Source organism: Liolophura sinensis, chromosome 12 (genome assembly GCF_032854445.1).
Source record: "Liolophura sinensis isolate JHLJ2023 chromosome 12, CUHK_Ljap_v2, whole genome shotgun sequence".
Taxonomy (NCBI): Eukaryota; Metazoa; Mollusca; class Polyplacophora; order Chitonida; family Chitonidae; genus Liolophura; species Liolophura sinensis.
In genome coordinates, this window is record NC_088306.1 from 28,111,749 (window position 1) to 28,135,745 (window position 23,997).

At 38.4% G+C, this 23,997-nt stretch overlaps 1 protein-coding gene across 1 annotated transcript in view; it reads left to right on the forward strand.

Moving 5' to 3' along the window:
• Positions 1-2,041: 2,041 nt before the first annotated feature.
• Positions 2,042-23,997, forward strand: part of LOC135479856 (ATP-binding cassette sub-family C member 4-like) — a gene marked incomplete at its 3' end in the record, with an annotated part of 70,639 nt that continues 48,683 nt past the window's right edge. Inside the window, exons 1-8 of the mRNA XM_064759760.1 lie at positions 2,042-2,151; positions 4,399-4,498; positions 7,890-8,000; positions 10,624-10,741; positions 13,133-13,348; positions 16,264-16,353; positions 17,101-17,264; positions 18,895-19,020. Coding sequence (XP_064615830.1) covers positions 4,425-4,498; positions 7,890-8,000; positions 10,624-10,741; positions 13,133-13,348; positions 16,264-16,353; positions 17,101-17,264; positions 18,895-19,020 — 899 coding nt within the window. The remainder of the gene's footprint in view (positions 2,152-4,398; positions 4,499-7,889; positions 8,001-10,623; positions 10,742-13,132; positions 13,349-16,263; positions 16,354-17,100; positions 17,265-18,894; positions 19,021-23,997) is intronic.

Consider the following 23,997-nt stretch of genomic DNA (forward strand, 5'->3'; position numbering starts at 1 on the left):
GAAATGTTGGAAACCCACGACCATCGGCAGGTTGCTAGAGGAAGCCAGCAAGAGCTAGGGTTGAACTCACAACGATCGCATTGGCCAAAAATTAACATGTGTTTTATTTAGTACGCAAAAAAACATCGATTTACGATTTACACATCGTTCCTGGAGATTACAAAGACCAGGTAGAATAAAGCTGATAGTTTTATGGGCCCCGGCCTCTCCCCTTTTAGAATGCTCAACACGCCTAGACCTTAATAAAACTGTCATCCTGATGTATGCTGACTGACACTTTCACCTGGATATACATATACAATGCAGCTATCAAAATATAAACACCTGGATCATATATATACATGTAAATTAAGCCAAAACAGTCCCGCTCTTCTGTTTTTCTTTGTTTAGCTCTATATGAAACTTTCAATTCTTTTGTTGCTTTTCTTTCTGCCATCAACGTTTTTTAATTCCCTTTGCTCTTTTGTCACTAAGCCTTGTTTATACTGCGATCGGCTCAGTTGTATATTTTGAAACTGTATACAAGTACATATGCATAAAGCAAGTAAATTTTGCGAAGACATTAGACGTAAATTTAATATCGTAGATAGAAAGCTAAGCAGAACTAACATATTCATTTATAAACTGCATGTTCTGTTCAAAGGAATTGTCATTCCAACTTGAGTAAAGGATTACAAGACTTCCATGCAAAATACTTAAAGCTCGTCTAGTCAGACAATTTATCATTTATACAAGCGATTCGTTAACTAGTTCTGAAATCTGTACATACTGTTTTTATCACTCCATGTCTTCTTTTATTCAGCTGTGTCTAACACGATAAAGGCGCACTTAGCCATAATTCAAGATTATAATCATGCAATATATAGCTACCGGTATATGCGATAGGCAATGAATCCATTGATATAATAACGGTGTGTACAGAGTACTGTACATTTGATTTGTATCTTTATTTCATTGTTGCCTACACTATGGTCGTTAGTTTTATAAGTGAATGGAACCCAGCTACTCAGCCATTCATGAATTTTGGCATTTCTAGTTTCTGAGGAATTTTCCCCATGTATGACGTATGCAGATACATACATGTATCCACGCCATCATGGCGAGAGGCGAATTGAGTTGGCTTCAGCGATACCGTGAGACGATGAAAACGGCCAACAATCGCCGTCAATCCATTGTTGTCACCTGTAGGGCCAGTTGTTCTATAGTGTATAGAAAATTAAGCCAGGATTAAATCTTAATACTTATCTTGACCTGATACAAAGTTATAATAATACTTTACTCCATACTTAATTGCTAATACACTTTTGAACATATCTCAACCAAACACGTATACTCCTCACAGCTCATCTGCAGCTTACGCTCGCTTTATATCACTGCCACCACTAGACAAGCCTGGACTTTGGAGCCTTTGCGACGCACGTAGGATTGTTTACACTTAGCCTCACCACTCTATGGTGCATTTGCGCGGATAATGCTGGCCGCCGTCGTATAAGTGAAATATTCTTGAGATCGGCGTAAAACACAAATCAAAAAAAAAAAAAAAAAAAAAAAAGAAATTACAGCCCTGTTGTTCACTGTTGAAATTACAGCCCTGGCTTCTGTATATATATACGCCTGTATAAAATTATTTTCTATACGATGTCTACATACTCAGCCCGAATAACAGTATTACTTGATTCGTATTCCGGACGGATTTCATCATTGCCTTAATTGGTAATCTCAGTGTTACCAGTGTCCATTGTTTCGGCAGCTCTTTGAAGTGTGTGTATGTACATCTCTACACCGGTAATCAACTTACACAAACGAACAAAATCCTGTGTAAGTGAAAACAGATGCACTCTTGACAGCTGACGGATCTTTATCGTGATGCCGCCAAATAAGTACTTCGCTAATTTTAGGTGAAACTGAAAAGAGCATGCTTTTGTACAGTTTACCATTTAATAAAAGTCGGCCAGGCTTCTGAGTATTAAGGCACCCGGATCTGTATTAACCGAACATATTTTTTAAATCACAAGAGTCGCCCTGCACTTGTACAAGGGAGTTAAGCAGACTAAATCGATCACGTGATTTTAAGGCACATGTTGTCTTCATTTGTTCTGAGTTCAGTTACAAATGTATATGGAGATGTGTGCGTCGTTCTTTCTGGTATAGGTGAGTAACCCATGCAGTTGCGATTATATTGACTGCAATATCGTGTAAACATATATGTTTCTTTGTTTATGATCGTATACATTAACTGTTTTTAATTTACGTAAAGCCGTAATATATATATATATATATATATATATATATATATATATATATATATATATATATATATATATATATACACACACACACACACACACACACACACACATACACACACACACACATGGCTTTTATGAGCATGTATGCAGTCGGATCGTTGCCCAGACAGTCTCCATTAAGGATGGGTTTGGGGAGATGGGGAGATTATAGATGTATATACATGTTACTCTATTAATTGAAAACGAAAGGAAAAGTGTGTTTATGGGGAAAGCTGAGACATTTTCAGATTACGAATCAAGACCATGCACGAGCACCACATGAGATAAATCTCGTGAGAAAACTCACTTGATTTTGCGATTGTGGAAGGTCTATCTGTCATGTTTTTCGATGTACCGTTTGACGAAATCTAAGGGATATAGTTCATGTGATGCGAAATCCCGCTGCTCAGCGTAAATGTAATTCAAAATGCTAGAACTGACAAGTGAGTTTACCCGATAACCTACAAATCTCGCTCTAAAGCGTGATTTTGCTTTATACATGACTGATGCGACAAATATAAGGTGACTTGCATTACGACTTACCAACTGTGTTTTCGCTACATATAGATATGAACTGATATCGGAAGATACCTCACCCGTTTTCCTGATGACGCATATAGGCCTATGTGTCCACTGATTTTCATTTTTACATTGGAATCAGTTGGTAGATAAATCTCAAAAAAAAAAAAACAGATGAAAAAAAAGACAAAACAAAAAAACTGCATGTTGTCCATGTAAACACAGTATAAAGCCACGTACTCTCCCGCAGTCTGTTATAACTAGTCGCACAATCCCATGAGCTCTCGCGATATTTCCCCGGAAGTCGAATATCATTCATCAGATGGTATATATATATATATATATAGCATAGGCTACCTGTTGAGTACCTAGGCCTACATAATCCTTATATGAAGATATCCTTACATAAAAGGCTATAATTAATGCCAGATTTTTTAAATACGAAAATAATATGGAACTGTTTGTTTGCACGTATATATTGTCCGTAATAAAAGTCTCGATGAGTGGGGATTGTCGACTGACATTGTCGGAACAATTATACTATAATAGTTCCATGTCGTAATCATGAAAAGGGCATGCATGTTATTGTTAAATTCTTTGTCTTGTACAATCAATTTAGTGAGGCATCTTGTAATTGCAGGTCTATCATGGAGCTGGTCGCGTGTTCGAATCCAGCTATGGCTGTTTCGTCTGCCGTTTTATGTGAAAATGTTTGTTTGTTCACAATATATGTCTTTACCTGCATGGTAAGATGAGTAGAATTAGTGTTTCCTCCACCCACGTAGGCCTATATGTACACAGATTAGCTTATAATTTTTATTCCTGAACACGGAATAGCTAATGTTTAACACACTTGCTTTCTGTTATGTAAATCCCACATTGTTCGCAGTCATAGTCCCCATGTCAGTGAAAACAAAAACCTTGAACACGGCGTCAAATACCAATCAAATAAATAAACAAATGTCCCACTAAATACATAAATAAGCACGTGTAGACTACATCTGTAGTCTACATATGTAGTCTATAGGCTAGAGCCTGCATGGATAACTCTGATAGAAAAACAATGATAAAATCATTGTTGACAATTTGTAGTTAACAGATTACAAAGCTCATTCAAGTTTTATCAACCTTGGTTGCACATCATGAACAACGTTAATTCAACGTTATAGCGGGTATGTCCGATGTGCGCGCAGGATATATAGATCCACATGTACGCAGGGCCAACGTTGTAGGCCTACATGTACGCGTTGACCTGCGTCTGCTGCTATCAATCAGCGATATGCTACCGGTAGGCCTAATCACGTCAGACAGATTAGATAGGTTTAAAAAATGTAGAGACCTAACTGTTTCTATTAAATTTGCATTTGGAAGGTTGAATTCTGATTTTTTTTCCAACTATTTGCAGCTGGTAACCGTTTACATTTTTTTATCCATGTATCCAAATTGCACTCGTACATTGTCTGTATTCTTGTACAAGCAGGTAAAAGTACGAGTGACACTTTATTGCACCAGCTGATGAAAACAAGCAGCGCACGTTGCGAAGTCGTTGCAAAGCGCCCCCGATTTCTTCATATTTATTTCTTCATTCTAGAAACGTGACAGCTACAGAGAACCACGATGGATGAGACAATAAGACACCACAACCCTAACCCGTTGCTAAAAGCGAATTGGGTTTCAAAGCTTTTTTTCTGGTAAGTCCTGCAGTTTTGATATTTAGTACCTATACGAAATTTGGTCACCGTATGCCCCATCGCCTGTCATTTCGACAGCTGTAGATTTTAACCACGTCTTTACTGTCTTCACCGAAGACACTCTTTACTGTCTTCACCGAAGACGCCAAAACCAGGGGAGGTTTTTGCAGCATCTACATTTCTAATCGATACATATACTTTGCATACTACAATGTCATAAACGGGTACATTGATTCTTATGCCTGGTTGTATGAACTAAATAACTTGTTACTCTGTTCACAATTAACGCACATTTTATGTATTCAGTCCACAACTCTGATAGTTCAGTTAAGTTTAACCTTTAAGTGTACATTCATCAATATCTGTTATTTTCCTTCCATAAAAATTGTTAAAATAGACCTTAACGTTCACTGAAAAAATAACTGCTCTAATTCTTCAACCTTTCAAGCGCCTCTCCAGCCAATATTTTGAAACACTCTGAGATGTAGAGAACTAATTTCCACAGTTTAATGTAGCTTGTATCTAACGTAATGCAAACAAATCATTTTTAGCATCATTTTCATAGTGATTTTGTGAATAAATTTTATGAACATGAAAATGATAATTTCTGCTGCCTTACTTGGCTCTCAGCACAGATGTTAGCTAGAGCAAGGATGGAGGAGGAATGGTTAACCCAGTGTCAGTATAATGTGACTGGGAGAGGTGTCATGTCTGGTGTTTTCAGCATGATACTTCAGTGGCGTCAGCAATTTGGTGGCATAGACTCGCCCTGCTACAAGAACACACAGTATACATGTATGTACACACACCATGTGACTCCTTGTTGTCATCTGACAACAAATTGTTCAGTACAGTGTAAACTACTAACATTTATACAACTACGTGTATGTCCGTTTTGTGATGCAGTTCATCCTAAAGTCATTTGTCCGTTGGCAACAATACAACCTATTGAGTTGAGTGGTGTGTCAGTTGGCAAGCGTACAACCTATTGAGTTGAGTCGCGTGGCCGTTGGCAACTATACAACATATCGAGTTGAGTCGTGTGTCCATTGGTAACTGTACAACCTGTTGAGTTGAGTCATGTGGCCATTGACAACCGTACAACCTATTGGGTTGAGTGGTGTGACCATTGTTAACTATACAACCTATTAAGTTGAGTCCTATTGAGTTGAGTCGTGTGGCCATTGGCAACCGTACAACCTGTTGAGTTGAGATGTGTGTACATTGACATCCATACAACCTATTGGGTTGAGTCGTGTGGCCATTGACAACTAACAAACCTATTGGGTTGAGTCATGTGGCCATTGACAACCATACAACCTTTTGGGTTGAGTCCTGTTGAATTGAGTCATGTGGCCATTGACAACCATACAACCTTTTGGGTTGAGTCCTGTTGAATTGAGCCATGTGGCTATTGACAACCATACAACCTTTTGGGTTGACCCCTGATGAATTGCGTCGTGTGGCCGTTGACAACTGTACAACCTATTAGGAGTCATATCTTAATCACCTCTACGCCGATCCTAAGTAAGGCACATTTTTTTCTCCTGCAGAGAAGTAACCGGAATTTTGTGGGTTTTAGTTCATGTACATATCTTAGAGTGAGCCGGAAAGGTGAAAGAGGGTGTTCAAACACCCTTTTTGAGGCCATTTTGTTAGGGCAGGGTGTCCAGATTTCATTTCCCTCTTCCATGTTGAAGTGCTGAAAACAGGGTTTTCAAATAACAGTCTGACCTTGATTTACATATACATGTACATGTTATATATAATACAATGACCTACATGTACTTTGTAGTGCTGGGGGTGGGGGGATGGGGACTCTTCAACTCAACACTGAACCTAGTTTAATGACTTCCTCTCATTCATATACATGTGCATGGTTGTGAATAAGAGATAGGTGTATGAACTGAAAAGTTTGCTGATTAAATTACTGTATTTGATCTAATGTTTCGTCTATGACTGAGTTAATGCCTAGTACTTGCATTATTTTTACATGTAGAATTCGGTTAATCTGACGTCCATGTTTTGAGGTTCGTTTGGAAAGCAGGATGATGTTCTGCTGATTGACAACATGGAGGATTCGAGTTTGAGCACCAAAAGTAATATTTTTGTGACCTTTATGTGGTGCACTTTGTCGGGCGGATTTTTAGGATAAATACTGCCCATGTATGTTTACATTTTAACAAGAGTACATCTGTCCTCTCTGGGCCGTATCTAGAAAAACATTAAAAACATAAAATGCAACTAAAGATGATGCTTTCTAAGAGTCAGTGAATGAAAGAAATTTATATGAAAACTTAACTTTTTATTGGTAAACCTTCGTATTTTTGTTTAATTTATTTGTTAGTTTCAATACAGCTTGTTTAGTTTGGATGGACAACAGCTTGGGAGACCAAACATTTTCCAGAACCAAAGTGACTCTAGATATGGCCCTGACTCTGCTGATATGTGACTCCAGCTGTGCATGCAAATGAAGCCGGGGTATTATTAGAAGGTTTTACTTAGGCATGTTCAAGTATTCATGGAAAGTGGAAAAAATGATGAAAGCCCTGACTCGTTTAAATTGTTATTTTACGGGCAGAATAAATCTTTTTTTCAATGTCGAAGGAGGGTGTGATAATTGAAGTGGAAAATCAACTAATTTTTTGAAAATATGAGACTATCTGAGGAAGTTTTCCTGTTGAAAATATCAACGTAATCAGAAAGCCTTAAAAAATAGGAAAACCATAAAAATATCAATATGGGAGAAAATAAAAAAGTTTTATTTGGATTCCAGTTTTAGATTTTTTTTTGTTGGCTCACCCATAAAATGCAAGATAACATTGGTGCCGACAAAGCATCAGTAGAAAGTACAAGTATCATTGAAATTTTGATTGTAAGGTGGGCTGTTTTGAGTGTGTGGATATTGTCAGTGAAATCGCACGACCTTTTCCACACCTTTTTTGTTTATTTGTGAATTAAATTTTGGCAAGCTTCACTTTAATTTGCACTTGTGCATTGGAAAGCAAATCTGACTTTGAATACATGTTCCGGTGTTAGGAGCAGGAAAAATGAGCTGCGTCTTTTCAGACAACACACATCATCACTGCCACTGAAATCATAATAATTGAGCATAACTCATGTGATCCTCTGAAAAAACTAGGTATGAAGCATATATTTGGATGTTGACAACAATTTTCTTTTTTTTTGCTTTTCTGTTAATGTTTATTAAAATCTCTTAAAAAACTAATGAAATTTTAAAAAAAGTATTTAATGTTCTTTTCTATTTTTTGTTATAGTGTTAAACCCAACAAGCAATTTGTTAAGGAATGGCTTGATGCCTGTAACTTCTGCAATACTATAGTCCTGACAGTCTGGTTATTTCTGACTCCTATGTTTTCTCTACATCTAGGTGGCTGAACCCATTTTTCGCCAAAGGCTACAAGAGAAACCTAAGCACAGACGACATGTACAATGTTGTCCCAGAGGATTCTTCCCAGCAGCTCTGTCAGAGACTGGAGAGGTACTGTTAAAGTGATTCAGAATCGATGCTCATTGGCTGACAGTGGAGATAGGATTTCCTGGGTTAAATGTGGCGCCCTTGGTCACGCTTGAGTAAATGTATCATACCTAAAATTCAGCTTAGACTAGGCATAGCCTGGCTTGCGGGTCTCTCACATCAGCCAATCTGAATGGATTCTGTCGCCCTTCAGTTTGATGTAGAAAAGAAAACTCTCAGATCAGGTGTGCCACATCAGTTTAAATTATTGTTTTTGGGCAGAATGATTTTTTGTTTTTTCGATCATGGAGGAGGGTATAAAATTTGAAAATAAAATTGAAGGAATCATCAAAATTATTGGAAATGTGGACTACCCCAGCAATTGTTTTGGTTAAAGACATATTTATGTGATTGGAAAGTCTTGAAAAACAGGGAAATCATGTAGAACATTAAAATTGGACTATATGTAAAAGTGACTTTTCAATTTTATTTTTATTCCACTTTTAGATTTTTTAATCTTGTTTATTCATGCATATTCTGAAGGCATTATACTGTGCAGACTGATAAAATTACACTTTTTGTGCATTAACCAATGTAACCTATGTAGTCTTCCTATTTAAAATCAACTTTAAATGTGCATAAATTGCACTGAAAGTTGCTCTTTAATAGATATGCACAAAGGTTGAGAGAATAGGATAGTCATTTATGTGCACAGTTTTCTTATAATACAATGCACATTGTTTCAGATCATTAAATTGATGAACATACATGTATTATCCCCAAATTTGTTCACTGATTATGCGTTAGAACATTCATTTGGAACATGGCCACATTATGGCAGAGATATTGCTGATGTGGCTTTAAGCCCTAATCATTCATTCAATTGGAACAATGGCTCAGTGATGCTGGATTTGTACTAGATTCTTGTGGATTCCTACTGAATCTGAATCTAGTACACAAGGCAAGTACACTGCTCCCTTGGAATAATGCGCTTATCTGACCCCAGAAGATTCATGTTATAATCAAATCCGCAGAAAATCAAATCTAGACAAGGGAGATAATTTGTGATGATAGGAGTAAGTAGAAATTTGAACGCGAATGACAACATTTGTATGACGCAGAGTGTACACTAGAATTTCAGGTAGACTACTTGTGTTGATTGAGTTACGCGGTTTAATAAAACAGTATCAATTATAAACCCAAAATTCTTGTATGTCTCGCAATAAAGTATTGAAATAATGGAGTATTATCACGTGTAAAGGGATTTACCACACCAAGCGTTACTCAGTGAATAGCTTTGTCCGTGAATTGAGAGTCTCTTATCTTCAAGAAATGCTTCCGTTAGACCTGCATAACAAGAGTATATCAAGAATTTTTTTATGGAATGTTTTTATTAGAGCACAAACCTCAATCGATAATGCCATGACAATGTGTAAGAAAACAAAGAAATTCGCAGTTTTGTTCTGAGCTGATTATAAATTCTCCACCATTTGGCTTTTTCCATAAATGAACTGTACACTTAATACACCATATGGAAAGTGCTGAGCACAAGGAGAATTCATCATTATACGCAGAATTGTTGCACCACCAGATTACCTAACCATGGATGCAACTATTGAATTTCATCAATTGCACTTTACGCTTAAGAAATAAAAATAAACAGCTTGGAGTCAACGACAAAGCATCACATGTGGAGAACTTGGCTTGAGCATGTCTCCTTGTTTACCCATATACGGTAAGCTTATGAGCACAGTTTTGATCCATCATGTTGATAATTTACATTGATAAAAACTTGATATACTCTCAAATCTGACCAAAGTGATGCCTAGAGGTGTACATTTACTTGTGACAACAATCTTGCCCCCTTTACCAGTAATGTTTTGATATCAGTACAAAAAAATCCAAAAAAAAGAGGGACACCACACCATCGTGTTAATTCAGATTTTGCGCTTAATCAATCCATGTAAATCTGAGGTACCATTGTATATAACTACTTGGCCATCTGGGAGTGTAATTTTTAAGTTGTTAAATTTCAAAATGATTTGATTATTGGTTGTATGATGACCTCTTTAACAGACTATATGCGGAATTCCCAATTTTTATTAAGAAATATTACATACATGTTGGGGGGGGGGGGACCTCCATGGCTCAGATGGTTAGCACGCTAGCACAGCATAATTACCCGCGTTCAAGTTCAAGTCCAGCTCATGCTGACTTCCTCTCTGGCCATAAGTGGGAAGGTCCATCAACAGCCTGCAGATGGTCGTGTGTTTCCCCCCGGGCTCTGCCTGGTTTCCTCCCACCATAATGCTGGCCACCGTCGTATAAGTGAAATATTCTTGAGTATGGCGTAAAACACCAATGAAATAAATAAATAAATACATTCATGTAAGTGAAATTTTTTTTCTTTTATTCTCTGTAGGACCAATGTAATTGTTCTAAAGTGTTCTATGAATGTTGAATTAGACTTAATATCTGAACGCCAATTTCATACTCAAGTGCATGTCATAAACAATAGTGGCTTAACTGGAATGGCAGCCATAACCCCCTGTAGATTTAAAGCGGGAATAAACGTGTTACTGGTTTTGTCGTGAAAGTAGATTTACCATAAATCTAACAGAATTTTGATTTTCTTGATTTCTTGCAGTGAATGGGAAAAAGAGATCGTCAAGTTAAGAAATGGAGGGAAGCCTAGTCTTGTCTGGGCTCTGGTTCGAACATTTGGCAAGAAGTATTTTTTACTGGGGTTGATTGTTTTATGCGAGGTAAGTATTGTTTTCACCAGAACTGGGTGTTACATGTATACCGTGCACACTGTGCATCAGCCCACTGCATTCTGATGAGGTGCGGAACAATTGGTTATTCAGTGTTGTGTGCGATAGGAAAAACTGTGACCTGAATTCCAGTACTGATTTTGGTTTTAATGCCTTCTACCAATACGGCACCACTGGGTAGAGCAAGATATGGAATCAAATCCTGGGTCTGGTCATACCAAAACTTTTAAAATGGTACTTCTTGCTGCCTGGCATGAGGCTTGGCACTGAGAGGTTAGGGCAAGGAAACAGGAGGGGTTGGCTCGGTGTCAGTATAATTTGACTGGGTGGGGTGTCATATCTGGTGTCTTTGGCATGATACTTCAGTGGCGAAAGGACTTTGTTGGAGCTTTGATGAACTCTCCCTTCAACAAGAAGACGCAGTATATGTACACACACCTAAGGAGTCCTCATCGTCATATCACAGGCAGATTGTTAGGTACGATGTTAAGCCCCAAGCATACGTGTACATGTACATGTACCTTTACATACAATAATAACATAGATGTACATAAAATCGAGCAAAATAAAAATATGCATGGATTTTTGATCTTACTTTTACTTCTTTTTTGGAGTTTTGGTGGTGGCCCACCTGTATAAGACAAAATGTACTTACCATTTTTTTGTACTTGCCAGAGATTAGTGGGTTACCAGATAGACACTCCAGTTTCTGCATCTGGTAAAACTGACTGGTCTTGTAGCTTATCATGTCTCATACATGTATGGCATGCTAGCGCAGCGTAATGACCCAGAAGCCGCTCACCAGTGTGGTTCAAGTCCAACTCATGCTGGCTTCCTCTCCGGCCATAAGTGGGAAGGTATTCCAGCAACCTGCGGATGGTCGTGGGTTTCCCCCTGAGCTCTGCCCGGTTTCCACCCACCATAATGCTGGCCGCCGTCATATAAGTGAAATATTCTTGAGTACGGCATAAAACACCAATCAAATGAATAAATAAATTTATTAACATTAACATTTATACGATTACTACAACAAATGATCTAAAATTTTTTCCATGACTATTCTGCACCTTTCGCCGGATTATGAAAGTAATAAAGAAAAATGTAAAATTTAACACCAAAAGTAATATTTTATGTATGTATATATCAGACATCATGCCCCAAAATTGTTTTTTTTTTTTCAAAAAAAAAATTGCAACCTGAAAAAATGAAAATAACAGCTGCAAGTGTGTTTAACATAAAAAAAAAATGAGAGAGAAGGCACCACATGTATATGTATTTTTGTGTTCAGATTTTCATGCAGGTGTACTTTACACATGTAGCAGGACACACTGATTCCCCCATCCCTCTACACCCTGATAGGGAGGGAAAAACAGGCCTTTCTCATTTCTGTATTAACCCTGTGATTTGAGGCATTCTCCACTCCCACACCTTTACTCTCCTGAAATAAAATCTAGGTGTGCTAATAACACGCTTCTGATGTAATCAAGACTCTGGGTAAAATGAATTTGGGTGTGCATATCACACTCTTGGCTTTGTAAAGGGCATGCTTGTGATAATCACACACCTGCTCAGAAACAAAAACAAAGAATAGTTTTATTATAAACAATTCTTTCCAAATTTTAAAGGGATACTAATCGATTCAAAACTGATTGGCTGACGTACATTTAGGAGATTTACTGGGTTATAGCCTACAGGTTTAGTCACACTAAAGTCAATATGCTAAACATAAAACATGGCCAACATGAAGGGGATGGTGCAACGACTGAACTGGCTCATCTCTCACATTTTCTGATCAGAGATCATTCTATGTCCCTTTAAGACATTTTCCTTTTCTGCCATTAACAGCATTAAAAGTTTTAGGTGTTGTAAAAATATATTCATCACAGGAAACATGCATTTTTTTGTAACAGGTTATACTTGTAATTATGTTATGGTACATGTAAACAGACACTATTCTTATGTATGACTTGTAACAGTTTATGGTGGCAGATTTTTTTGTCATTTGCGTATTTATTCATTGAATCAGTGAAATTCCCCAAAACCCAACAATAAATTTCATATTAATAAACTTCTATTAAGGTTGTCAGTGAGTCATGTGTAAATTTTTGTTAATTTTCTATTTTATCAGTGTTAAGTACAAGTGCAGTGTTAGACAGTCACATTAAACTGTCAGGCCTGATCCATAGTACCATTTCATTTAGTTAGCAAAATGTGGCCTCGGGCCTGCAGGTAAGTCGTATACACAAGGAGGAACTACAATCAGGTGTAATATTCTTGAGTATTTCCATGGCCATTTTGCGATTAAAACAAAAAAAATGTCTTCAATTTCCATTTAATACTTGTACATTTCACTATTTTTCTGTTTGATTTTTTGTTTCTTAGGAATCCACCAAAGTTGTTCAGCCACTGTTACTGGGAGGGCTAATTCGGTATTTTACACCATCCTCCACTGTCTCTCAGCGTGATGCGTACCTCTACGCAATGGGTCTCAGTCTCTGCTCTATAACCCTCGCCATTCTTCACCATCCCTATTTCTTCGGTGTGCAGAGAATTGGCATGCAGATTAGGGTGGCATGCTGCTCTCTACTTTACAAGAAGGTAAGGCTTATGCAGAAGGTATTATACAAAACTGCGCTTAAGGTTGTTTATGAGCAGTGTTAATGTTACACATTAGATAGTGGGTAGTGGTCGGGTGGTTAAATGTGCACAACCTTTAAACTTGTTGGGTTCAAACTTTGCCTTGGTTCAGCATGTATTAGAGATGAATGTCCCCTAATCATGAGGGGTGTATCAGAGATGAATGTCCCCTAATCATGATGCGTGTATTAGAGATGAATGTCCCCTAATCATGAGGCGTGTATTAGAGATGAATGTCCCCTAATCATGAGGGGTGTATCAGAGATGAATGTCCCCTAATCATGAGGGGTGTATCAGAGATGAATGTCCCCTAATCATGATGCGTGTATTAGAGATGAATGTCCCCTAATCATGAGGCGTGTATTAGAGATGAATGTCCCCTAATCATGAGGGGTGTATCAGAGATGAATGTCCCCTAATCATGATGCGTGTATTAGAGATGAATGTCCCCTAATCATGAGGCGTGTATTAGAGATGAATGTCCCCTAATCATGAGGCGTGTATTAGAGATGAATGTCCCCTAATCATGAGGCGTGTATTAGAGATGAATGTCCCCTAATCACGAGGCGTGTATTAGAGATGAATGTCCCCTAATCATGAGGCGTGGATTAGAGATGAATGTCCCCTAATCATGGGGCGTGTATTAGAGATGAATGTCCCCTAATCATGAGGCGTGGATTAGAGATGAATGTCCCCTAATCATGAGGCGTGTATTAGAGATGAATGTCCCCTAATCACGAGGCGTGTATTAGAGATGAATGTCCCCTAATCATGAGGCGTGTATCAGAGATGAATGTCCCCTAATCATGATGCGTGTATTAGAGATGAATGTCCCCTAATCATGAGGCGTGTATTAGAGATGAATGTCCCCTAATTATGAGGCGTGTATTAGAGATAAATGTCCCCTAATCATGAGGCGTGTATTAGAGATAAATGTCCCTTAATCATGAGGCGTGGATTAGAGATGAATGTCCCCTAATCATGGGATGTGTATTAGAGATGAATGTCCCCTAATCATGAGGCGTGTATTAGAGATGACTGTTCCCTAAATATGGGACGTGTATTAGAGATAAATGTCCCCTAATCATGAGGTGTGTATCAGAGATGAATGTCCCCTAATCATGAGGCGTGTATTAGAGATGAATGTCCCCTAATCATGAGGCGTGTATTAGAGATGAATGTCCCCTAATCATGAGGCGTGTATTAGAGATGAATGTCCCCTAATCATGAGGCGTGAATTAGAGATGAATGTCCCCTAATCACGAGGCGTGTATTAGAGATGAATGTCCCCTAATCATGGGACGTGTATTAGAGATGAATGTCCCCTAATCATGAGGCGTGTATTAGAGATGAATGTCCCCTAATCACGAGTCGTGTATTAGAGATGAATGTCCCCTAATCACGAGGCGTGAATTAGAGATGAATGTCCCCTAATCACGAGGCGTGTATTAGAGATGAATGTCCCCTAATCATGAGGCAAAGCGTAAATCCAAGGCCTTGTTTGAAGAATTTGTAGATTTCCCTCGCTGTTGAGGTTCGCATGACAAGAAGTGGTTGACCCATTCCATGATAAAGGTGACATGATAAAGGTGTAGCGTCATCACTAATGAATTGAAGTCTGAACTACTTGTATTGAAATGCTGGGGAAAGGTGACATGATAAAGGTGTAGCGTCATCACTAATGAATTGAAGTCTGAACTGCGTTCATTGAAATGCTGAGGAAAGGTGACATGATAAAGGTGTAGCGTCATCACTAATGAATTGAAGTCCGAACTACTTGTATTGAAATGCCGGGGAAAGGTGACATGATAAAGGTGTAGCATCATCACTATTGAATTTAAGTCTGAACTACTTGTATTGAAATGCCGGGGAAAGGTGACATGATAAAGGTGTAGCATCATCACTAATGAATTGAAGTCTGAACTACTTGTATTGAAACGCCGGGGAAAGGTGACATGATAAAGGTGTAGCGTCATCAGTAATGAATTGAAGTCTGAACTACTTGTATTGAAATGCCGGGGAAAGGTGACATGATAAAGGTGTAGCGTCATCACTAATGAATTGAAGTCTGAAGTACTTGTATTGAAATGCCGGGGAAAGGTGACATGATAAAGGTGTAGCGTCATCAGTAATGAATTGAAGTCTGAACTACTTGTATTGAAATGCCGGGGAAAGGTGACATGATAAAGGTGTAGCGTCATCAGTAATGAATTGAAGTCTGAAGTACTTGTATTGAAACGCCGGGGAAAGGTGACATGATAAAGGTGTAGCGTCATCAGTAATGAATTGTGAAGTAGGGAATGCAACTCTGCTGACAGAATGACACAGCGGGATGTCAGGTCTTCTAGAAAAACAAAAGGGGAAGTTTGAAGAAGTTTTATTGCCACAAGAGGAAGTTAAGTTGAGGGAACGACCTGAACCGTCTGCGAACCAAACTTCATCTTGGATCTGGTTTTCTGTGACTTGCTCAACATGTTTAAGGGGGAAAAGAATTTCATCTGAATGTAGAGGAAAGTGAAAATAGTTAACAGCTTCCTCTTGGCTGCAGTTGATTCCTTTGGATTGTGGTCTGGGTGTTGTTAAATTTGACCCATGTCGTGGATGTGAAATGCTCTTGAGTTTGATGTAAAACGTCAATTAAACAGGTAGATAAGCATTGTGATTAAAATCGCAGTAGCTGTGATATCCATGTTGTCCGCCCTGAGTCCTGTGTATAGCCTGTCAAATGGACAGGATCTCCAAAATTTGACTGACCAATCAACAGGCCTACAGACATATCAACCAACTTATAGAGCAGGCTGTCGGAGCTAAAGGTATAAAAAAAGAAATGGCGTTAGATATGATGGTTCTACTGTTTTTTGTGTTTTATTTTTCAGGCTTTGCGTCTCAGTAACAAGGCTCTTGGGGAAACAACGACGGGGCAGATTGTTAACCTGATGTCTAATGATGTTAACAGGTTTGACCAGGTGAGGCTTGTGCTTCTGTGCGAGGCAGCTGTTCTGTAGTTTGTCGTCATGTAATCTAAACACTTGTTTGTTTTTAACTCCTGACATGTAATTTAGGATGTGGCCTAACATAATAAAGTACAAAGCTTTTCAGCTTTCTTCTTGGGATGTAGCAATGGCTTGAAGTTTTTCTATAAAGGCCTCAACGGTCAGTCCGAAAATTAAGTAGCCTGCTGTGGTGATGTCAGGAGTGATAGCCGTTAAAACAACTTTATTGTCGTGAGAGCCAGGATTGGGATGTTAAACTGGTCTTTGTTTTGACATATCTTTCTGCCTTTCTCTTAAAACCATACTCTTCGTTATATAGTACCTTTTTCATGTACTGTTTAGGTACAAAGTAAAACCCCAGGCATACAGAAATGCATAATTTTCTATAGTAGAATAAATGTAGAAAATGTAGTATAACTGATCTATTGTATTATTACAGCTTGAAGGGGTACAGAATCAATACTGATTGGCTGACAGTGGAGATAGGATTCCTGGGTTAAGCTCTGTAGCCTTCGTCAGGCTTAAAGAAATCTACCATACCTGAAATTCAGTTTAGTCTAGCATAGCTTGGACATGGCAGACTCTCACACCAACCAATCAGATTTGATTCTCTGTCCCCTTAAAAACGATATTAGGGTAGAGGTTTTACATATGGACAGATACATGGTATACATGCATCGACATCAAATAGTTAACTGAATGCTGACCTGATATTCCCAGGCATGTCTTTTCCTACACTTCCTGTGGGTGGGGCCTCTTCAGGCCATAGCGGTCCTCATCATTCTCTGGCATGAGCTAGGACCTGCCTGTCTGGCTGGTTTTGGCGTGTTGTTGTTGCTGATCCCGGTACAGGGATGGATGGGACGAATGTTCTCCAAGTTAAGGTGGGTACACTGTACAATCTAGTTCTTTTGTGTGACTCAGTCATGCAAAGTGTTACAGGCAGTGGTTTGTGTGACTCATGCAAAGTTTTACAGGGATTGATTTGTGTGACTTAGTCATGCAAAGTGTTACAGGGAGTAGTTTGTGTGACTCACTAGTTTTATGTGTACATGTAGTTGCTAAGATCTACTAGTTGTGAGTTCAAACCCAGTCTGGGACAGCAAATTTGTGGATTTCAGTGGCCTGTGGATAACGAAGCAAATTTGTGGATTTCATTGGTCTCCAGATAAGAAAGCAGGTTTGTGGATTTTCAGTGGTCTCTGGATAACGAAGCAAATTTGTGGATTTCAGTGGTCTCTGGATAATGAAGCAAATTTGTGGATTTTCAGTGGTCTCTGGATAACGAAGCAAATTTGTGGATTTTCAGTGGTCTCTGGATAACGAAGCAAATTTGTGGATTTCAGGGGTCTCTGGATTTCAGTGGTCTCTGGATAACAAGGCAAATTTGTGGATTTTCAGTGGTCTCTGGATAACGAAGCAAGTTTGTGGATTTCAGTGGTCTCTGGATAACGAAGCCAATTTGTGGATTTCTGTGGTCTCGAAGCAATGAAGATTTAAGTGAAAATGCTGTTGTTAGACCTTGGTCACATTAAGCAGTCAACAAAGGTTGTGAGGAAGACAGTTGAATACACGTACCACTTCTCTTTCACCATGTCTTTGGTGTAGCGTGGGCAGTTTGGTTTCCTCCACTCATAAAACCCCTCATTAGTGTACAAGTGACGCTCTTTACACAACAATCTAATAAATGTGTAAATAATGTATTGTACATATATAGGCATATATGGTTTATGGAAAACATCATGTCTTCAAGACTTTATTTTGAGACAGATTACATGTACCTGTTGCCCTTAACTATATGAGCGCTCAATTAATTAAATATATGTTAACATTTTGACATGAGATTTTTTAAATAAAAATAACATTCTCATAGTCATTGTATTAAACGCCTTTTTTTTTTGTAAAGAAAAAGCATTTCATAATGTTGTATGATGTTTTCATCTTGCATTATGATGTAATAATGATGTACACATATACTTGCCAATAAAAGCTTACAAAATAAGTTAAAAATACACAAAAACTTTTTTCCTGGGAGCTTTACCCCGTAGACCCCCCATCAGGAATTTGCCCTGAACCCAGGCTGTTTGTCTTACTCCCTTCTTTGTACTAGCCCGGATAGCACAGTTGGTAGAGCGTCCGCTTCGGGAGCGATAGATCCAGTATCAATCCTGGGTCAAGTCATAGCTAAGACTTTAAAAGAGGCAGTTGTAACTTCCTCGCTTGGCCTTCAGCATGAAGGGGATAGTGCAGCGACTGGTTGACCCATATCAGTATAATGGCTCGGGCTGGGCATCTTATTTGCCTTCAGTAAGTCGTCTCAGTGAAGCAACACTAAATAAAGGAACAGTGAAAATTGTTGAGTACGATGTTAAACCCCAAGCACTCAATCACTCACTCACTTCTTTGGCCCTGTCTGGGCTGACAGTTTGACAGTATGATTAGGTTACTCAGTAATTGTGCACCAACATTTATGGCAGTGAGAAAATATATATTTTAAATCATTTGAAATTTCAGACAAAAGACAGCCAAGTTCACGGATGAGCGCGTTCGCCTGATGAATGAAATTATCACAGGTATGAGAGTTATTAAGATGTACTGCTGGGAAAAACCCTTCGGAAAACTTGTGCAGAAAGTTCGAAGGTAGGACCATTTTTCCTTTTAGATTGTGCTGTATTATGTCACCTAAAAATAGCTCAGGTTTAACATGTATACCTGTATAAGTAGAGTATGGCTTTCACTTTGTTTGATGGTCATGAATAAATCTGAATAAAAAAATCTGACATAATCCGGTCCTGCCTATTAAAGTGTTTATGGAGTTAACAAATCTTATCAGTCAGTATTCTTGTTTATCAGTGTTTTTGCTCTCTGAACAGCTAAATTTTGGAGATACACCTATGTGCTAGGATATGAACCCATATTCTGGCCATAACTTCCATGGCTATTTCTGAAAACTTGAATAGACTTGCTAAATTAAAATCTGTGTTTGGCAACAAACAATTCTCAGTATTCTTATGTTCCTGTGTGCCATGCATTTGAAAGAGGTGCAGACGTTTTAAAAATCTGAGATAATTCACTAAGCCTGAAAGGTCAGTGAGTTGTCTGGCCCAGGCTTAGTCAAACTTGAAAGCCAATATTTAGTATGCAATCAGATAATTTGATTTCGCTGTTTTATCATGTTTATTAAGAGAACTGTTTTCAGGAAAACACTGCACTACAACCACTTGTTTGTCACACATATACATTTCCACTGTACTATATGCTATTAACCTATATTAACTTTCAGGTATTTCTAGTAAAACTTCATAAATTTTGAAATAAAACTTGCACACATACAACTGTTTAGTCACTAGTAAAATGTCAAGATGCACATCCCTTGTTGCACATTGTGATACAACATTTGTAATATTGATGTACACATGCAAGAGTTGTTCACACATTTATGGTAAAACTTTGTCATATATAAGTCAATCCAGGTAGATAAATGTATAAAAGATTTTAGAACACCAAGAGCATGTAACAGACCCTCTCTCATATATATATATATATATATATATATATATATATATATATATATATATATATATATATATATGTATATATACACATTCATACATAACTGGCGTAGAGGTGCCACTGTGGTGCAACTCAACCGGTGCAGAGGTGCCACAGTAATGCAAGTGGTGCAGAATGCATAGTGATACACCTTGCCACAGCTTTTTATGATAGGCCCCAATTTATTTGCAAAGGGGTCCCTTTTGTTTTACTCCAAAATCTGGTTCTCAAACCTTCTACATTTTTATAGCCGCATGTAGTTTTTAAAAGTATTACAAAAAACAACCAGCAGTTATCCTACACATTTGTGCGATTAGTATACAATTTTTACGCACATTACCCGCCTTCCCCATGTTTAACAGCCAAACCTGCACTTGACCTACAGCTTTTTGCATCCCGTTCCCAAGCTTTTAGGTGGTGCCTGCTCTTGTGCACTTTCGTTATTTACTTTTGCCATGATTGTTTGTCCTTGTAAAGTCCAGCCTGCTTGTAACTGCAACTGAGAAAACTCCTCCCCCGCCCCCCGCCCCCCAAGAATAGTGAAATGCAAAATTTAGAGATGTAATAAGGATTCTATTAATCTTCAATAAAATATTTTACTTTTGTCTTGAACAAACATGTATATTTTCCAGTAATTTTTTGTTTGAATGTTAGAAGGTACAAAAGTAACAATTCTGGCGGTAGTAGTAGGCACACACATATAGTATACACTGTCATGTGAAGAATAGGACTACTACATATATGTCATGTGATGCCATCGCACCAATGGGAGCACTGTAAATCACATAGACTTTAGCCCATGATTTTAAAAAGTGCCACCCCTGATTCCTCGTGTCCAGTTGTGATTTTTGGTAACTGGACACGGCTGGGGGTCAGTGGGGGTCTGAGGAGTATGTTCACAAGATTATAAGTACCTGTGACAAGACCAGTAAACTTGTTCACGCTTCATTGAACATGCAACTGTTAGCTCTGGTAGAATCGCTCCACAGCTTCTGCGATAATGCAAAGCTCACGTATGGTGTGCCGAGTGACTCGTGACAAAACACAAGGATCGAAGTTTGACGTTATAAATAGGCCTGCGTTAATTAATGCGCAGGTGTTCCACAACTTTGCTCTTATGATGTGATCACACCTTACCATTGTAGGCCTTTATGATCTAACAATAGCATTCATTATATGGAAGTTTTGGGTCAGGAGGTGCCAAACTATAACCTATTGAGTATTGAGATATAGACAGTGGAGTTGTATGGATATCATGGGTAATCCTAACCTTTTGCACAGCTCTTGGTATAGTCTTTGAAGTTTCAACATACATGTAGTTTAGGACACCCGTCAGTCTTCATCAGTTTTCATTGACCTGCCCCTTGGAATAGTCTCCCACTGAACGTAGACTAGGAGACGGGTGTCCATTAATTTACATACAGCCACATGTCCAGTGAAATGTACGTACAGTAATTTTTGTGAGACCACTATGGACTTTGGTGCTAAACCATATCATGGGGTATAATAACCCTTCTCTCGGTCCATACCTGCGCAGTTTACCCCATGTGGCAAGGGCCAGCAGCCAGACCATCACTGGGGATTACTGTACAGCTGGAAGCTGACCACTATCCCCTGTCATCTCCTCCAGCAACCAAATCTTCTAAACTTTACGGCCAGAAATTTTCGGCTAAACGGTAATCGCAGACCAGTGACATTTAAGAAAAACTGAAGAAAACATCACTGCATTGTTTTTTAAAATTCTGTTTAAGCCATGGTGCTAGGGGACCTGTAATTTGCTACTATTTAAACATATGCGTACAAATTTGCATATATTTAAACAGTTAGAAGAAAACTGTAAACTGAGGTAAACTGACGAGAGGCGGCATTTCGCCAGTTACGTGTGATCATTTGCCAACTATCACACTGTCGTCCGGGCTCTGGTTTTACTCCCTGTGCTGTAGTCTTTTATTGTAATATGTGTTCTGGAAAGGTCATGCCATCAAAGGTGTAGACATGGAGAATCCCCCCGGGGCTGAGCTGTTACAAGGGGGCTGGGTTTTGCCTTCATGTGTTTCTGTCATTGTGATTATAACCGCATGCGAATGGGTATGGATTGTTTTTCATGCAAATGCTCTGGACATGTTGAATGTGAATGCACCGTTTCGCTTTCATTATTGCCACATTTAGCATCAACAATATTTTTGTGCTCTTTGTTGCAACATTTGTTTAATATAAATACTGAAGCATGCGAGAATCAAACAGACCATAGGACTACAGGAAAGTGTTTTTGTGGTTTACTCTGGTATTTTAACAAATTTTGTAAAAGTATGAAAAGATGTATTGAAAAAATTGAACCAAGATTGGTGATCTTTACATTTAAAACTCTGGGGTCTTGGTATATGTATGTTTCATTTTGGATACTACTGTAATTCTTCAACCTTTTAGCACATGAAAGAGCCACTTTCAGTGCAGTTTATGCACATTTTTGGTTTCATTTTGGAAACAAATAGTGGTTAGATTGTCCAGTTTCAGGGCTTCACAAAAGTATAATTTTGTCAGTCTATGGAGAATAATGCCTTCAGAATATGCTTGAATAATCACCTTGCAAACATGCGAAAAGGTTGAAAAATTACAGTAAAGTAATAAGAGGATAACCCTTGAAATTAAATTGTTTAATTCACTCTGTAATTATATTTTAGTACATGCAAACCAGTACTAAATAAAAGTGTAGTCTTGATGCTGTCAAATGCGTTGTTGTACGTTTATACCAAATAAATCGAGTCGGTCAGACAAGATTGACCAGTTGTGTCCACATGTACACACCAGGTAACATTTTCCAGACAGCCGTAGCCAATCAGATGAGGGAATGCACAATGTTTAAATTGATTGGCTTCATGAGAGAGCCTTATGGCTTATGGTGTATAACAACAGGATAATATGTACACGGCAACTTTATTTCTGCCGACAGTACATATGTATTTTGGCTGTACCGATTCTGTTTAGTTTGACGTACACGTACATGTAGTTAGAATGCATGATTAAACATAGCTGTGTTATGTATTTTTCTTCCGGTAATATCTAGTCGCTTTTTGTTGAGTTTATTTGGTGTTCATTGTGTGTTAAATGTGTATACATGGCACCTGCCATTAGCATGTAAGTGCTGCATATTAACCGTAATATGTACATGTGTGTAGATTGTATGGATAAACATAGCCGTGGATGTATCATTTTGGAGATAAATTTCACTTGTAATTAATTTTTGTAACATACTATTAATGTCTTGCTGAAGTGTTGTTTTAGAAAATCAATAAAACTTGTATTTAGGAGGAATATTTGGGCAATGTATTCGGTGTGCCAGCACAGCGTCATTGACCATGTTTCCAGTAGGATCGCATTCTACTTTCCATATAAACTTTCATGCACCTGATTAAGAATCATCAGAATTCTAATTGCAGTCGTAACGAGCAACTTACACGGACGAAATCAGAGGTGTTGTTAATATACCATACATGTGTATAATACAAGTGTATGAATTGCATGATTTTGGTTGTTTATTTGTACTGCATATTTGTTCGCGTGAATACGTTCCAGAAGATTTCATTTGCTGGACAATGTTTGAAATGGCTACATGAAAATGTAGATGTCTGGTTGCTGCATACCAGTCTATAGGAGTCTGCATCCACATCATACCTGTGCCTGATTGGTATCCATTATGTAAACAAAGGTGTGCATTTCCTTACAAACTGATTAGCTTTGAATGTTGAATGTTTGAATGACTTTGTGCTATTTAGCAAATTTAAATCAGCTATTGTTTTCTTAATGACTTTTTTTTTAGATTTAATAAAATTTGCTTTGTACTAACAGTGTAACACTTGGTGGTGGTGGTGGTTTTAACTAACTCAGAGGGGCCTCCATGGTTCATTTGGTTAGCGCCCGAGCGCAGTGTAATGACCCAGGAGCCTCTCACTAATGTGGTTGCTGTGAGTTCAAGTCCAGCTCATGCTGGCTTCCTCTCCGGCCATACGTGGAAAGGTCTGGCAGCAACGTGCGGATGGTCGTGGGTTTCCCCCGGGCTCTGTCTGG